Below are 18,359 nucleotides of genomic sequence, written 5' to 3'. Positions count from 1 at the left end.
TTGGCTCCCACCAAGAGGTAGAAAGTAAGTCTCTATTGCAGAGGCCCTGTCAACATGCATGCATATATGTATGTGTGTGTGTGTATATATATATATATGTATATATATATAATGCACATACACATACACATGCATGTAGCATTATATAGACTTAACGGGTTTTATTTATTTTTTATTTTTTTTCTTTTTTCTTTTCGGAGCTGGGGACCGAACCCAAGGCAAGCGCTCTATCACTGAGCTAAATCCCCAACCCCTATTTTTTTATTTATAAATAAAGACACACACCAACAATTAAAGAAAAAGAGGCGATGGTGGTGCATGCCTTAACTCCCAGAACTCAGGAGGCAGATGGAGGTGGTTCTCTGTGATTTAAGGCCAGCTTGGTCTACAGAGTGAGTTCCAGGACAGTCAGACCTACACAGAGAATCCCTGTTTTGAAAACTTAAAAGAATAAAAAGGAAAGATAGCAAGATGGGGCTCCATGAGAAGGTTTGGATGGAGGAACACACGCCTTTATTGCTAAATCAAATGCAGTCTCTTCAAGCAAGACCCATAATAGCTGCATGAGTTGCATTATTTTATTCTTAACTTTCCCTTTCTACTTCTTAAAAAAGTGAGTCTCCATCCAGGCATCTCTGACCTGTAATAGTAGGTAACTTGCAGCTCACAACATACTTGACAGTAGTCAGAGACCTTCTGAGTGGCCACCGCTGGGAAGTAGTGCAGCACCTAGTGGGTGGAGGATGGGGAAGCTGATGAATGTCCCACCATGCTGTCTGTAGATCTTCCCTCTCTTCCTGTTCCCGTAGGTCCAACCCCTCAGTCTCGTTCCCAGTGCTATAACAGACCATTTGGGGTAACCTCTCTTTACTGTCTCCTCCCATTCCAAAAAGACAAAATAAGCAGATCTTGTCTGAACACTGTGCTCCTTCCTGAAAACTTGTTCAGACCCTTAGCCCATCCCCACCCCTAAGTGTCAGCTCCCAATCCCCAGAAACACATTTTACCTGGAATACCTCATAGCCACAACTATCAGGGACGAAGAAAAATTTTTGCCAAGCAACATTTGGCAATCATATTCTCCAAAACTCCAGCAATAAAACAGAAACCAAAGGACAAAACATCCACGCAACAAAGACAAACCCAGAAATCACCATCCAGACCTATAATTATCCCAACCTCAGAGCCTGGACACCAGCATAAAAATACAAATAACAGCCAGGGCAATGTGTCTCCACCACATCCCTGCTCTCCCATCACAGGAGGCCCTGAATATTTCAACATAGCTGAAATACAAGAAATGCATGAAGATAGGGGCCTTAAAGAAGAAATGAATAAGTCTTAAAGAAATTCTTAAAGAAACACAACAAACAGTGGAAAGAAATGAATAAAACTATTCAAGACTGGAAAATGTAAATAGAACCAATCCAAAAACACAAACAGGAAATTCTGGAAATGAAAACTTTGGGAATTTGATCAGGAACTAGAGAGGGAAGCATTACCAACAGAACACAAAAGATGGAAGAGAGTATTTAAAACATTGAAGATACAATAAAAGAAATAGATGCATCAGTGAAAGAAAATGTTAAATCTAAAAACTCCTTGACACAAAACATCTAGAAAATCTGACACTATGAAAAGACTAAACTAAGAATAATAGGAATAGAAAAAGTAGAATGATTCCAGCTCAAAGGCCCAAAAAATGTTGGACCCGAATTGAATTTTAAAACCTGTACTCCATCCACCAAATTAGAAAATCTAAAAGAAATGGATAATTTTCTCAATAGGTACCACTTAGCCAAGTTAAATCAAGATCAGATAAACCATCTAAATAGACTTCTAATGCTTAGTGAAATAAAAACAGTTACCCAGATACCCAAACCACATAAAGACCCAACAAAGAGAATTACAGATCAATTTCCCTTATAAACAGAGATGAAAAAAATACTCAATAAACTACTTCCAAACCAAATCCAAAACTCATCAAAAATATTATCCACCATTATCAAGTAAGCTTCATCCCAGAGATGCAGGAATTGTTCAATATACAAAACTCAATAAATGTAGTCCACTATAGAAGCAAACTGAAAGAAATAAAAACATGCAATCATCTCATTGGATGCAGAAAAGACCTCTGCACAGTCCAACACTTCACATAAAAATCCATAGGGGCTGGACCTTCATGTTAAGAAATTCTTGAGAGAGTTATTATGGTGGCTTCACAACCATCTAAAGAGATCCGATGTCCCTCTTCTGGTGTGTCTGAAGACAGCTACAGTATATAAACAAAATGAATAAATCTTTAAAAAAAAAGTTTTGGGGATGGGAACAACTAAACATAAAAATAGGTCCATGGTCAACACCATATTAAATAGAGAGAAATTCAAAGCAATTCCACTAAATCAGAAACATGACAAGATTGCCTAACTCTTTCCATATCTGTTCAATATAGCATCTGAAGTTCTAGCTAGAGCAATAAGAAAACTATTGGAGGGGTTGGGGATTTAGCTCAGTGGTAGAGTGCTTGCCTAGCAAGCGCAAGGCCCTGGGTTCGGTCCCCAGCTCTGAAAAAAAGAAAAGAAAAAAAAAAGAAAACTATTGGAGATCAAGGGGATACAAATTTAAAAGAAAGATGCCAAGGTATCATTATTTGCAGATGATAGGATAGGATACACAAGTGACCCTAAAACAAAGTAGCTGAAAACTACTTTGAAAATGAACCTACAAAACTCTGTAGCCCTCCTAAATACAAATGACAAGTGGACTGAGAAAGAAATCAGGGGAACAGCAGCACCTTTCACAATAGCCTCAAATAATATAAAATATCTTGCGGGGAACTCTAACCAGGCAAGTGAAAGGCTTGTATGATTAAAAAAAAAAAATTCAAGTCTTTGCAGAAGGAAATTAAAGGTGTCTGGAGATGGGAAGATCTCTTGTAACTGTCTTCTGCTACCTTGTGGGTTGATTTTTCTTCCATCCACCTCCACCCCTCTTCTTCCCTTCCAACCCACTAACACTAGGTAGGAGAGAAAAGAGGAGAGAGGGGAAAGGGATGACTACATGTTAGACTACTCCTGCTCATTAATGGTAGCTACTTCCTTGGAGCAAGTTTGATCTTCCCCATCAAGATATCTAATTTCAATTCAGAGCGAGGATGGGACGATAGAGTTGGACGTTCTGGTCTCATCTACAGCTCTTCGTAAACGAGAGCGCGCACTGAAAAGCAGCTGCTCACAGGTGGTCAAGGAGCTCCTGGCCCTAGAAGACCCCCGTCCAGAGGATGTGGATACACTGTGAGATAAACCAGAGCAATGAGAAGCAGCCTAAAACCACCAGCTCCTACTTCCTCCATGATACTGAAATTTGAAGGAACTTACCTATTCAAAATAATCACCATTTGTGCAAAAATGGGGCAGTGCCTGCCAAGGGTCATGAGAGATTTGTGAAGACTCTCCTCATGACCAGGAAAACCACTGAGATGAACTTGGGAAGGAGAGCTGAGGTCCCAGTCCTCCCGGCTGAGTTCCCCATCGCCTTTCTCACACCTAGCACCTCCAGGGACAGGAAATCCCACCGGGGCCCTGTCTGGGATTAAGTGTTCAGTTACCTTTCCAACACCAGGAATATTTCTGCTTCTTTTTACAGCAAGGTGGGCCTAAGTCTTCACAGTATGAGAAGCCTGGGCATAGAATTTAGATAGGAACTCCCAGTTATGAATTAATCTTTAATGGCACTTTTAAATGCTAAAAAAAAATATCTAATTTCTTTGTCAGGATATCTCATCTCTGTGCATGACAACTTGACAAACCACAGCAAACCTCATCCAACTGTCAATAGACCCATCAAACCCTTCTACTAGGGCTCTAGCATTTATATATGTTCAGAAGTGTCCCCAGAATTCCAAATGTCACATAGCTGCAAAAACTATCTGCAGCTGCAAAATCATGGCCCTGCAGAGAACGAGACAAATCATAGTCAGCTGCTGGGGACAATCTGAAGTAACCCATATTCCACACCTGGGATTAAAATGAATACACATTCTTATAATATTTCTGTGTTTTTAAAGAAACCAAAAATCTCACCACAACCTCCCATGCTCACGAGTCAATAGGAATAACATAGTAAGAATGGCTATCCTACCAAGAGCAATGTGCAGATTCAATGCAACCCCATCAAAATTCCAACACGATTCCTTACAGATCTTGAGAGGACAATTCTCAGCTTCCTATGGAAAGACAAAACCCCAGGATAACTAAAACTATCATTACCAATAAACGATAAAAGAATTGCTGGAGCCGTGTGATGTAGCACAGACCATTAAGCCCAGCACTCAGGAGGCAGAGCAGGAGGATCTCTGTGTGTTTGAGGCCAGGCTGTCCTGCAGAGCTGAGGTCCAGGACAGGGAGGACCACACAGAGAAATCCTGTCTTGAAAAACAATCAGACAAAAGAACTGCTGGGGGTCTCACCATTCCTGATTTCTTTCTCAGATTCCTTCATTCCTGGATCTTAAGGAGGTAGCTGTACTAGGATGGCCTACTGCATCTGCCACTAATAAATCTGATGACCTACTGCTTAGGCAGGATATAGGAGATGGAACATTCAAGAGGGAGAGAATTCTGGAGTAGAGCCAGGAGGGAGATCTACCTGGGAAGATGTGACAAGATGGACACAGGGTACCTGAGAACAGGTAACCAGCCACATGACAGAATGGTATAATGTAAGTTATGATTTAATAAGAGAAGAATCTAGCTGTATGGCCAAGGTATTTATGAATATATTTTGATTCTGAGTCTTATTTCTGGGAACATGGGGCTAAGAGGAAGAACCAGAACCTAACTACTTCAGATTTCATATTATATGACAAAGTTATAAAAGTCATGCGGCATTGGCATGAAAATGGATAAATGGAATCAAAGTAAAGACCCAGACGTAACTCCACAAACATATGGACACCTGATTTTTTATAAAGAAGCCTGAAATATACACTGGGAGGGGGGGAGACAACATCGTCAATAAATGGTGCTGTTCAAACTCAATGCCTATAGTCAATAAATGGTGCTGTTCAAACGCAATGCCTATAGATTCATACTTATCACCCTGCATAAGACTCAAGTCCAAATGGCCAACGACCTCAACACAAAACCCAATACAATTGAGTCTGACAGAAGAGAGAGTGGGGAGTAGCCTTGAGCTCATTGACACAGGAGCTGACTTTCTGAACAGAACACTAATCGCATGGGCACTGAGATCAACAATTAATAAAGAGGACCTTGCCACCCCCCATGCCATGTGTTACAGGCAGGGGAAGACACCTAGAGGTCCACTGGCCAGATGGCCCTCCCACAGCGGAAGCCACTCCAGTGTACAAGTATGTGGTGGAGAAATGGGAGAGAGAGAAGTGGAACAGTTTGTGCGCTATGGAGACAATGCAGACTGGAGACTCGAGGTTAGAAAGAAGGAGTCTGATGTGAGCGGCTTGCCCTGCCACCTGAGGCCATGGGGAAGTCCCAGCTGGTACCACCACTGATGGTCATGTCTGTGCCCATTCCCATGCAGCAGTAGGGGTCTATGTCGATGTCTAGGGCTCATATTATCACTAAAGACCATGTGGATGTGCCTGGGCTGGGCTGCTACCTGGGACCATGTTGATGTCCAAGGGCTGTGCAGAATGGACCCAACCCTCATTGGTTGGGACATTCTGAAGAGCTGGCCACACCCCTTGCTGACTGACTGTAGTACTTAGGAGAGTGAGCCCTGCACCTCACCTAAGTAACACAGGCTGGTTCTAATGGCAGAGTACCAGTTAGTCCTCAAACGTGTGACAGTGAGAGAGCTGGCCCTGTCCCTTAAGTCTCCATGACACAAGGTAACAATAGGATATCTGCAAGATGTCCTGGTGAGGATCCAATATTGATACTGTCACAGAAGCCAGAAGCCTCAAACCAAACCAATGACTCAATACATTTGCAAGGAAAGATGTGTTGACAAAAGGGTATAATGTGGGACACACTGTCACACACGACAGCTTCCATGAAAAGATGTTTTGTTTTGTTTATTTTTCTTTTTTCTTAATGTTTGTGGAGGGAGGCTGCAAGAGCAGAGGAAGGGTGTGAAGATGAGTGGAACTGGGGTGTATGATATGAAATTCACGAAGAAACAATAAAAGTTTTAAAAATTATTAAAAAACATATAAAATGGGACCTCATGAAACTGAAAAGCTTCTGTAAGGCAAAGGACACCATCATTTAGACAAAGAGCATCAGTCTATAGAATAGAAAAAGATTTTTACCAACTCCACATCCAATAGAGAGCTAATATCCAAAAATACATAAAGAACACACAAAAAAATAGATATCAAAAACCCAAATAATATCGTTTTAAAATAGGGCATAGATCTAAACAAAAAATTCTCAATAGTGGAAACTCAAATGGCTGAGAAACTCTTAGAGAAATGCTCAACATCCTTAGTCATCAGGGAACTCCAAATCACAATACTTGAGATTCTATCTCACATGAACCTTTCAGAATGGCTAAGATCAATACCACAAGTGACAGCTCATGCTAGCAAAGATGTGCAGTAAGAGGAACACTTGACCATTGCTGGTGGGAGTGCAGACTTGTACAGCCACTGTGGGACTCTACAGGGTGGTTCCTTAGAAAGCTGGAAATCGATCTGTCTCAAGATCCAGATATACTGCTACTGGGCATATACCCAGAGACCACTTCATCCTACCACAAGGGCACTTGCTCAACAGTGTTCATTGCAGCTATATTTATGATAGCCAGAAACTAGAAACAACCTAGATGTTCCTCAATACAAGAATGGGTAAAGATAATATAGTATGTTTATACAAAAGAATATTACTCCGTGGTTAAAAAAATAGCATCATGAAATTTATAAGCAAATGGGTAGAACTAAAATGAAAAAACATTCTGAGTGAGGTAACACAGTCCCAGAAAGATGTATTTGCTTATGAATGGATGGTAACCATTAAGTAAATGAGAAGGAACCTACAGCCTTCTGTAGACCCAGAGAAGTTGGGTATAAGGGAAAGAACTAAGGGGGATACATGGATCTCCCTTGGACGGGGAAATAGAATAGATTTTATGGAAAGGGGGGACAGAAACAAGAATGAGGAGGGGATGGGAGATAGAGTTGAGGGAAGGAATGGGGAAAAAGACAGCTGGGATTAAGGGGGATTTGAGAGTTGATATGGGAACCTGATGCCGTAGAAACTTCCTAAAAACATATAAAGACAATCCTAATGAGGTCTCCTAACAACAGAGATAGAGAGTCCCAACTGCCCATCTCTTGCCACTAAAAGAGGCTTCCAGGACTGGGTTGCATTCAGTTGAGTTGTTGGCCAAGGGAGCCCATGGAAATCCCCAAGCAACCCAGGCTGTTGCTAAGATAATGGGTTGCTCTCTGAAAACTAACAATGGGGCCTCACTGCCAAGGAAAAGCCCCACACAACTCATTGAACACAGAAAGGTTGAGCTGGTGCCTACATGGAGCCTTCTCTCCTACATTCTAGTGTCTTTGGAATGGGAAGATACTCTGCAAGCTATCAAAGGAGAAATGTAAACACTAATCTCTCCACAAAGCCTTTGGCTAACAATCTGTCCTTTCTGCAAGATATGCTAGAGTAACGGTGGCACAGAACTGGTGGGAGTAGCCAACAATGTCTGGCTTCAGGCACATTCCATGACCCTGAACCAATACTCAACACTGCCTGGGTAACCAAGAACCAAAGACCAGGTAGCCCAGAGACCTAGGGTAAAACCGAACACTATTGGTCATATGTATGTGTGTTTATGTACACATAGACACACACACACACACACACACACACACACACACACACACACACACACACACACTGATATTTTGCTATAACCTAGATCGGTTCTTTACTCGGTCATTATCAAAGAAGCTTACTCTTGCAGCAGAGGGGGAAAGACGCAGAGACCTACAGGTAGACATTATACAGAGAGAGACTCCTTAGGAACAAACAGCTCTATATGGGATGTCTCCATCAAATCTCTCTCCTCGGAGCTCAGGGAACCACGCGGAAAATGAGGCAGAAAGAGTCTAAGAGTCAGAAAAGGCGTGGGACACCAAGAGAACAAGACCTTCTGAATCGACCAAGCAAGGCTCACATGAACTCTTAGAGACGGAAGCAGCAAGCACAGGGCCTACGTGGGTGTGCACTCTGTCCTCTCCACAGACGTTAGTAGCTTTCAGTTTAGTATTTGTATGGGACTTCAGAGTGTGTGAATGAGTGGCTCTCTGATTCTTGTGCCTGCTCTTGCGCTCTTTTCTTTCTGTTGGGTTGCCTTGCCCGGCCTCAGCATGATGGCTTTTGCTTCACCTTGTATTTTATTTTGTTATTTTTTGGTTGTTGCCTCTTGCAAGCCTGTTCTTTTCTAATAAGAGACAGAAAGAGGGTGGATCCAGACGGGAGGGAAAGGGGGAAAGAACTGGGAAGAGTAGAGGGAGAAGAAAGAGAGGAAACTGTAATCAGGATATATTTTATGAGAAAAGAATCTGTTTACATTAAACTTTTTAAAATGACAAAAACTGGGCTTTCTTGTCCAAGATTAAACCTTATTTTCCAAAAGCATGCAGACAAAAAGAGAGAGCCCTCTTGAGACAGTAAGCAAATTGAGGACTTAACATTTGCTCGTCTGAAGGGAGCCCAAAGGTCAACTACAGTTAGATAAATCTGAGAGCCATAACAGAGCTCTTACTGTTATCAACAGCATTCTCATGAAAGATGTTTGCCAATGCTGTGACCATTTTCACCTGTGCCAATCTGGTAAAGCCTTTTTTGACAACACCCTGAACGACTAACCAGATCTGTCCCTTAAAAAACTCAACAAATCATTCCTGGGATGCCATACTCTACATAGCCAACACGTCTGTGAGACTTCCCAGTCGTTCTCATCGACAGGCTCTGAGGCCCTTTTCTTTTCTTCTTTTTAAAATTTATTTATCACATATATATATACACACACACTGTCGCTGTCTTCAGACACACCAGAAGAGGACATTGGATCCCATTACAGAAGGTTATAAGTCACCATGTGGTCTCTGTGATTTGAACCCAGGACCTCTGGAAGAACAGTCAGTGCTCTTAACCACTGAGCCATCTCTCCAGCCCTCTGCGGCCCTTTTCTTACTGTTTTAATTTTATGTGTGTCTTGAGTCCTTGTTCATTTACAACTGATGTCTTCCAGAGTCCAGGCCCTAAAAGTTCAAACAAAGCTTCACCACCATAACCACATCCTTGCACCTAGGGCCACCAGATCACCTGAAGCAGCACCCTTTGCTGGTAAGAAACCCAGAAGAGGGTCAGGCCAAACCCGTTTACCAATGCTCCTACTTGGATCTAAAGCATCCAGGAGCAGCCATCACCTGATACTCCTCGGAACTGAGTCCCAAAATCCTAATGAGAAAAACAAATGTGTTAATTAAATATGTTAAAATGTTAGCATTGAAAGGAAATAAATCGTCTTATAGCTGGGTCTAAGATAGCCAAAATTAACCAGGTTTTTTTTAATACTCAAAAAACAAACAAACAAAAAACCCACACATGACAGAATCTTTAGAGTTAACCTTTTGTTTTATTACATTTGGCCCAAACTGTTGTGATTCAATACATAAAAATATCCTATAACACATGGCTAATTTATAGGCTGAATTTAATGCACATTGTGTTGATAAAGTGTTAAATGTTGTTTGTGCTCTCTGAGTAGCTGAACCTAGACAAGGGCTACATACTGCCCACCCCCACACACACACCCATTTCAAACCCAAGCTTGTCTCAAAGTTTCCTCCCAGGCTCTCTGTCTGGGGATGTTATAGCACCCTCTCCAGCTCTGTGGCAGAGGAAACAAAACAGCCTGAGAGTAAAAATCATCCACCTTGAGAACAATTGAAAAGTGAACAGATTCTACTACTACCACATGCTATTACCAGATGCTATTTTACCGTGTTATAAAAGGACCTACAGTGGCTGGGGGGGTGGGGGTGGGCAAAGCCTTTAATCCAAGTACTCGAGAGGCAGAGCAGGCGGATCTCTGTGAGTTTGAAGCCAGCCTGGTCTACAAAGCAAGTTCCAGGACAGCCTGGGCTACACCAAGCCATGGAATGAAACCTAAGTCCAAGCCTATCCACTCATCTATCAATCATCTCTTACCATTAATTCTTTTACTTTGCTATATACTTAAGAAAACTCTTAAATTCAAAACCTAAAGTACAACTTCATAGATCATTCTCTGAGTGATACAGAACTCAGGAACAGGCAGCTAGATCCACTCACACATAGTAATTCCTCCAGAACTGCAGAGTAGGGCCATGTAGGATCCACTGAGCTGCATAAGTGCCTGTTGATTGTCACGGGGCCAAGGCATCAGTGACAGATGTAACCATGGCAGCAGTTCCAGGCAACTGCTCATTCAATCTTCCTCAGGACCATAAGCTGGATAAAATGTGCAAGCAGACAGAGACCCATAACACACTGAGATTTTTAGGACAAAGAAAGGTGTCTTAACCTGTCAAAGACTTCTTTCCTGCACATCTCCTTGGAGCTGTATTTGAAGGCAATTCTTCCAGCTAGTCCAAGTAGGAAAAAAGGCCTTAAATTAATGCACTTCCTCTAAAATTATGCCTTGAGTGTCTGAATGAACTTACCCATTGATCAGTTTTTGCTATGTGTACCGGTGAGGGTACTTGATTCTCCAAGAGACAGAATCAATAGAAAATGGAGTCTATATTATAGAGACAGTTTATTTGGGGATTATTGTGGGTGTGTGTGAGCTATTTGTCATGTGATTCGTTGCCCCATGACCTGTCCACTGCAAGAGAAAAATCCAGAAAGCCACTGACATTTTCAGTCCAGACCTGACTATATCGGAGACACTGGTACAGTCCCAGATCATGACAGAGAGAAGGCTAGCAGTGACCAGACCTAGAGATGATAGGCATCTGCACATTACAGAAGAATTTACTCATCCTCGGCCTCATTTTGTATTTTATTTTGTGTGTATGGGTGATTTTTAATTTTTTTTATTTTCTGCATTTGGATATTTTCTGTGCATGTATGTTTATGCACCGCATGTATACAGCACACACAGAGGCCAGAGGGGAGAGTCAGGCAGAAAGCACTGTTAGCAGCCATGTGGGTACTGGAACTAAACACCAGTCTTCTAGAAGAACAGCCAGTGCTCTGAACCTCTGGGCCATCTCTTCAGCTCTCAAACTGGAGTTAATTAAAGGAGACTTACCTATAATCAGTTCTCCAGGAACTGAGTGAAGTTCACCATATTAAACAGCTTTCCTGAAAGGGGGATGCATGGACATTAGAGGAGACGCCAACAATAACTGAGAGTGACGGTATTTTCAATTCAGTTTCCCCAGATAGGAAAGGATTAACCAAGAATGAAGGTCTCCATGCCAATAGAGCTCCAAGTCAAAAGAGACAGTAAAGACAACAGCCTAGAGACCTAAACTGGCACAGCCCTGGCATATACGAGTCGGAGAGACCATCTAGGGCCCCACCTGGGTACTCCACTCACTGAGACCCACAGCTCTTCACAGTTCGGAAGTCCCAGCATGCCTCAGTGAATGAGATTCCCAGCATGCCTCAGTGAATGAGATTCCCAGCATGCCTCAGTGAATGAGATTCCCAGCATGCCACAGTGAATGAGATTCCTGGCAAGCACACTTTATCCTCTAACCCAGTGTCTCGCCACCTTCCTAACGCTGCAACCCTTTAATACAGTTCCTCATGTTGAAGTGACCTCAATCATAAAATTATTTTCGTTGCTACTTCACAACTGTAATTTTGCTACTGTTGTCAATCATAATATGCATGATATCTGATATGTAACACGCCCACCCCCCAAGGGATGACGACCCACAGGTTGAGAAACACTGCTTTAAAGAGCTTTATCCCTGCTGTGAGAGTCTCAGATTAGAACCAAGATATGTCAAAGCTCTTCTGATTCCATTAGACATTTCAGAGCCTGGCACTACAGACTCAGAGCTCAGATTCTTCGGAAGTAGCTGTGATGCTTGGAGAGCAAAAGAAAGAGACACAACACACAGCAAATGTGTTTCAGGCTTTATTAGAGATGAGACAGGCTGGGGGCAGCTCCTCCAGGAACAGGCTGGCACTGAGACAGTGTTACATTCGGGATAAGTCTAGGGAGACTGAGTTCAGGGCAGACCTCAAATCACAGAAAAGGACTGTGAGGTTGTGTTAGGGCGTCAATAAAGAAGGGGACCACTATGAAAGAAAGTGGGGAGAATGAAGACTGTGTGGGCATGACTGGGGTGAGGTTGAGGAGATGGGGCTGACAAAGCTGGAGAGGGGAGCAGGAAAGAGAGAGAACCATATTGCAGAAGGCCAGGGTGCCGTCCCCACGCAGGGCCTGCAGGATCCAATGTGGACAGATCCTCCCTGTGAGTGCCAGTGTAGCAAGGGCCTACTTGTTACTCCATTGGGCCAACTTCGAAAATATAGGTGTTGAGAAGTAGCGGCTGCTCTTCATGTAGGCAGAGATCTTCTTCAGGCCCTGCAAATTGGGAAGGACACAGCCAGAGCTCAGGTCTGGAGCCCACTCAGAGGAGCAGCCCCAGGTTGGGAACAGCTTTTGTCCTGGACTCATGCTGGGGCGCAGAGCAGCCTGCTTAGCTCCCAGCCCAAGCAACAGAACTCTTCCCATAGCAAAGGGGAGACTGGATCCTGCATAAGTTGTTTGATACTCACTAAAAATTACAATATAGATTCAGAAAACCTACCCATCAGTCTTGCAAGATCAGTTCTCAGGGGGGGACCTGAAGCCCAGAGAGGCTGGGAACGTCCGTCCGGACTCACATAGCTACTGAAACAGGGCTGGATTCATTCTGCTCAGGAGCAGCCTTCTGTGTGCTCTCGCTCTCTCGCTCTCTTGATCCCCATACACATACCCACCCCCCTACATACACACATACACTCCACACCTACATCCACACACACCCCCCCCACCCCAACTCCCGACCCACACCCATACCACCCACCCACACACACACACACACACACACACACACACACACACACACACACACAGAGTTTCCCTACACCTCTTCAACCTTCCCAAGGAGACACTGCAACTGCCTCTCTGCACAGACTCGATCTGTACCTGGGGAAGCTCGCCCTAGCCTGTATTTACACACGACGAAGGGATCTAACAGGACAATGGAGTCAAAACTTGACTGTGTGTGCTCAGGAAGGTAGCCAAGCACCCAGTGACTCAGCAAATCATTCAAGAAAGGGAACAACAAGAGAACAGGCCAGGAAGATAAGCTAAACGGGATTCTAATCAATTTCCTGAGAGAGGAGTTCATTCTCTACTTGCTACTCAGTACAATCTCCCTGCACCCTGGCTTTCTTCATCTCCACCCCTAAAGCAGGGGCCACTCCATGTGACTCCATACACCAAGCCAGGAGAACACAGAGAGCTCCAGAGGGTGCACGCTGAGCCACCACAGACGACACACAAGCTAGGCTAAGGCGCTGCTCTGTTTCCCCATCCACCCACCCCAGAGTGGTGCCAACTCTTGCACAGTTTCCCAGGATACCCAGCCTGAGCCAGAGCCAGAGCTGATTAGAACAAGCAGAGAAAGGCTGGGGTTTCAGTGGGTGAGCGCTCGCCTAGTAAGCACAAGACCCTGGGTGCAGCCCTCGGCTCTCGGGGTGGGGGTGGGGGGCTGGGGACAGAGACAGACTGAGAATGAGCAGAGAAATTGTATCCCTTGATGGAGAATGGGCAAGGTCAACAGACTGCAGGTAGAAAACCCTTGGATCAATGCGTCTAATTCCTACAGGTCTGAATGACCCAAGTCTGACGGAGGTGAGGTCCAGGCGGGGCTCAGCAGACCTGGAGAATATCATAAGCATCTCACAGTCTGGCTGTCCACAGCTCTCTGATGACTCAGTCCCAAGATGGCAGTATTTTGTATGGCCCCTGGGCCCTACATGAACCTCGTATAGAGGAGAATGCCAGAGAATAATAATAAAGAAAAAATTTTTAGCTCTATATCACAGACAGGCCCTGTAACATTAAAGAGAAGAGTGTAAGGGAGGAAACAACGCCCCAGCACACACTCACACCAGCCACACTCACCAGCTCACACTCATGCTAAATGTCCCCCAACAGGGAAGGCACTCACATGTTTACACCATGAGGCACCACCTTCAACCCTGGGCTCTCAGTGCTCTACAGATCAGGTCTGGAGGCTTGGCCTCTCAGCACTCTGCAGATCAGGTCTGGACTTTCTTCTATCTGGGTATGTCACATTAGTCCTGCTGTCTCACTCTCCTAAAGCCAAGACCCACACACTGTCAACATGCTCTGCCTTGCCAGGGATCCTAAACTGGAACGTGAGGTTGTGCTTGGCCCTTTTGACCCAAAGAAGGGGCAGTCACTGAATGCCGCCCCAGAACCGGGTGCAGCCGCAGGTGCGGAGACCTTGAACACACGAGTACCTTCCATAGTATCAGGCTTCTTATCTGTCCAATGGGACTCAGAATCACATCAATCTCCTGGAATTTTGAATAACTATTGCCTAATACAGTTCTTTACAGAAAGCTCAGAAAGTCCTGGTTATTTTCCTAGTCTTGGGCCTAGAAAGCATCATGGTTCTGAGGAAGAAGACAACCCAAGAGGAAGCAGGATCAGGACATCACCTCGAAGCGGGCCAGGAAGTCCTTCAGGTTTGGGAAGGCGTCCAGGCACTTGGGCTCAAAAATGTGGTACTGGTCAAGAAGGTCATAAGCAAGGAAATCCACATAGGTGACCTGCAGGAAGCCAAGGGTGAGCGCTCTGGAATTTGACACCGGGAGAGAATGGCAGCGCCTCCTCCCCACCCTGTGCCTTTACCTTGTCCCCTGCAAACCATGGTCGCTTGCCCAGGAACTCAGAGTAGAGCTTCATCTTCTCAGGGATGGTCTTCAAGAACTCTGGCTTCTGCTTCTCCTGAGGCAGAGAACAGCTGTCACCTTTAGACTCAGGCTCCCCAGGAGAGGGCTTTGCAATGGAATGGCCAGGCCTGTGTCCAGGATTCCATTTAACACATCACTATTTTACTGGTGACAGGATTCGTGTGAGAAGTGATGAAAGAAATTTTACGCTGTCCCTGAAATCTGTCACCACTGAAGTCCAAACCAGGTGCTGTGAGTCACACCCAGGACCTCCTGAGTATCTTGCATGCTTTGGCTTCAGAGATCCAATGGAAACACAGAAACAAAGGGCACAGAGACCCCGGGAGAAGACAGTTATACTGGATCGAGATTGGATCAGATATTTGCAATGAGAAGAGATCAGCTATTTGAGGGGTGTGATCAGCTGTTTGAAGGGTGCACATCAGTTGATTAATATTGAAAGGAAAAGGGGTTTTGATCAGTGATTGATTTGATCAGGGGTCAAAGTTCCTCTGGCTGACCCTGAGCTGCCTACCAGGAAGATGTCCTGGTTTTCTATTGATACCCAAGACAGACCTACGGGGAAAGAGCTGGATAGATGTGTAAGACCAGTGTGTAAACAGAACTTATTTTCATCATTTAGGGAATATACTAGTGCCTGTTGGTGCATGGCGGTCCAAGGTTGGTGCCAGATGTCTTTCTCAATCACTGCCCACCTCATTTTTGAGACAGGGCCTCTCACTAAATCTAGAGCTCAAAGACCAACTGGCCTCATTGGTCAGCAAAACCCAAGAAACCCTCCTGTTCCTCCCCCCGGAACACTATGTTTATAAGAGCAGGCTGCCACACCAGGGTGTTTTTATAGGGTGCTAAGGATTCATACTGAAGCCTTTACGCTATGTAGCAAGCACTTTAAACGATAAAACAATTCCATCCACATCCTCTCATTTCGTTCTGGAGGCTTTTGGCATAAACACGGGGTAAGACAACACTTTGGAATAGGTAAAGGACAGACTTAGCAGAGATTTACAACTGTACTGAATAACCTAAGACTAGTAGGGATGGTTTCACAGTGTTGACGTGATAGGTCGCCCGGGTGATGAGGATCGTTCTGCTAGAAGATTGGAAATCTCGGAGAATGAGTAACACAGCTCATTCCTGAAGGAGGGTGCTACGATCTGAATGCAGACTTCAACTCCTGCTGCGAACCCTGCCTCCTCCACCCACTGGCCACTCACAAAGTCGGGATTGTAACAAAGCATGATGAGCTGCATGCGGTTGTCCATGACCTGGTTCTCCACAATGTCTGCACGAATCCGCTCCTCCTCTGTCTCTCCACCTGCAGCACACGCAGCACCCTCAGATCCCAACCTAGCCAAGCCAAGGAGACTCTCCACCACTCCCCACCCTGCAGCCAGCCCCACTCACACAGGTGGTGCTTGCGGGCAAGGTAGCGCATTATGGCATTGCTCTGGGTGATCTTGCGCGATCCATCAATTAAGTAGGGCAGCTGGATAGACAAGCAGGGATGGTCAGATGGGTTATGGGGTACCTGAATCCCTTCCCTGGGTGAGGACAGACATGGCCCTGGCACTCAGTGTGCCTGCCCCAGGAAACCCTCCATGAGCACAGTGTGCACTAAGTGGGAGAGCCTGGACACAGCCCATCACAGAAACACTGTGCAGCCAGCAGGGATGGAGGAGGCGAGCAAAAACACTGATCCCAACCCCCCAGCCAGGAGATGAGGCCTTCCCCAAACCTCCCCTCCCCTGCACCTACATTGGGGAAGTCCAGGCCCAGTTTGAACTTCTCATTCAGCCACTGGCTTCTGTCATAGTCGGGAGCTGTGGTGGACAAGAGGATGTGAAAAGAAATCACCCCATTGTCCCATTTGACCAGTAGCAAGAACCTAAGTCAGGGGATCTGCAACCTATTACAGCGAGTCACTTTCCAAGGTGGGGAGGGGTCTGAATAACAACTGGTGATAAAGGGGGGTGGACCCAATAAGACCCCAATAACGAATTCCATCTAATTATAAATACAAATGGACGAGGAATTCCCTTCTCAGTGTTCTATACTGAAAATTCAAACTGCATCCTCAAAAGAAGTTTCTGGAAGCAGCAACCGCTAGCTTCAGCTAGAGGGAGACCAGCAGGGTTAAATAACAGGAAGTCTAGGCAGGTTGATAGGCAAGAGGGAAGCAGATGTCTGCCCAAGAAGGTCTCATTACCGTCGCCCATGACGTATCTCTTCTCCTCATAGCTTGAGTCTGTGTATTCCAGGAGCAGGCGGATCGGGTGTGTCAGCTGGGAGAGAGGACCAGGTTAGAAATTGTGGAGACTTTATTGTGTGACTTCATCTTCGCCCGTTGAGACCTTCCACGCTCCACAAACGCAGCCACCCCGCACGTGCATGTGCATACGCACACACATAATCCCCCAGGTATGTTCCTGAACGCTGAGAGCTACAGGCAGAAGATTCTAGTAAGGCCTGAGGAGTGCCCGCTATTTGAAGGGCCCCTGCTGTTAAGAATTGTCTGCTTCATATCCCAGTCCCACACTCCAAGCGGACCCCTTTCTCACCCCGCGGACGTTCCAGTATCCCAGTATCATAGGCATGGTTCTGGCGCTGTGGTCTTCTCAATCTGGCTTCAGCAGAATTGACCTGTGTGTTTCGAGTTGTGACTTTATACAGATTACCAGAGAAACGTGGGCCGGACAAAATAACGGGTCCCTCCCAGCCCTGCACCAATCCCAATTAGGCACTCCCCTTCCGGGTCTGTAACCAGAGCTACAGACCCTAAAGCAGAAAGTAGAAGGCCACACCCTCTCCGGGAGAGGCGGGGATAAGATCCTTAGCAGCCTCTGCCCCAGGATTCTGTTCTGCATACCCTGAAAGCGGAATCTGCTCGCCTGCTCCCCAAAACACTCTTAGCGACTGCCGCCATCGCCGCCTGCTGGATGCTCCCGAGACTAGCTAGCACTTTCCCTGGAGACTGGCCAGACAGCGAAAGAACACGGGTGGGTGTTCTCCCGCCTTCCTTTCCTTTGCAGAGCTCAGTTTTTACATCCAGACTGTGGGAATCTGTCATTGGGGTTGGGGGCGGGGGGCGCTCGACTCTCAGCTTAAAGACAAAAAGGCCAGCCTCCGATCTGAGAGTTCAATGTAGCACCTATCCTCAGAGAAAGGACTCTGCCAGTCTGACAGCTACAAGATTTTTGTGCACACAGCTTCAAGCTACAGGAACAGTTGGTGACGTGGAAACAGCCTCGGGGCAGAGACAAACAAGTCTCCATATTTTCCTTGAGATTTGGGAACTCAGTCTTTCTGTTATCAGTTATTAAAACCTAATCGGTACTTTGGCCATGTTTATGAATCTAAACTCAAG

At 45.3% G+C, this 18,359-nt stretch overlaps 1 protein-coding gene across 1 annotated transcript; it reads right to left on the bottom strand.

The window, feature by feature from the left end:
- Positions 1-12,118: 12,118 nt before the first annotated feature.
- Positions 12,119-17,811, bottom strand: LOC116896375 (glutathione S-transferase Mu 1). Its single transcript, XM_032897498.1, has 8 exons — positions 17,554-17,811; positions 17,202-17,277; positions 16,751-16,815; positions 16,400-16,481; positions 16,210-16,310; positions 14,931-15,026; positions 14,738-14,848; positions 12,119-12,584 (listed from the first exon to the last, which is right to left on the bottom strand). The coding sequence occupies exons 1-8, from the start codon at positions 17,587-17,589 to the stop codon at positions 12,495-12,497; spliced, it is 657 nt and encodes a 218-aa protein (XP_032753389.1). The 5' UTR covers positions 17,590-17,811; the 3' UTR covers positions 12,119-12,494.
- Positions 17,812-18,359: the final 548 nt, after the last annotated feature.

This window comes from Rattus rattus, chromosome 3, assembly GCF_011064425.1.
Source record: "Rattus rattus isolate New Zealand chromosome 3, Rrattus_CSIRO_v1, whole genome shotgun sequence".
In the NCBI taxonomy this organism is placed as follows: Eukaryota; Metazoa; Chordata; class Mammalia; order Rodentia; family Muridae; genus Rattus; species Rattus rattus.
The sequence above is the reverse complement of the archived record's forward strand: the minus strand, read 5'-3'. Positions and strand labels throughout refer to the sequence as shown.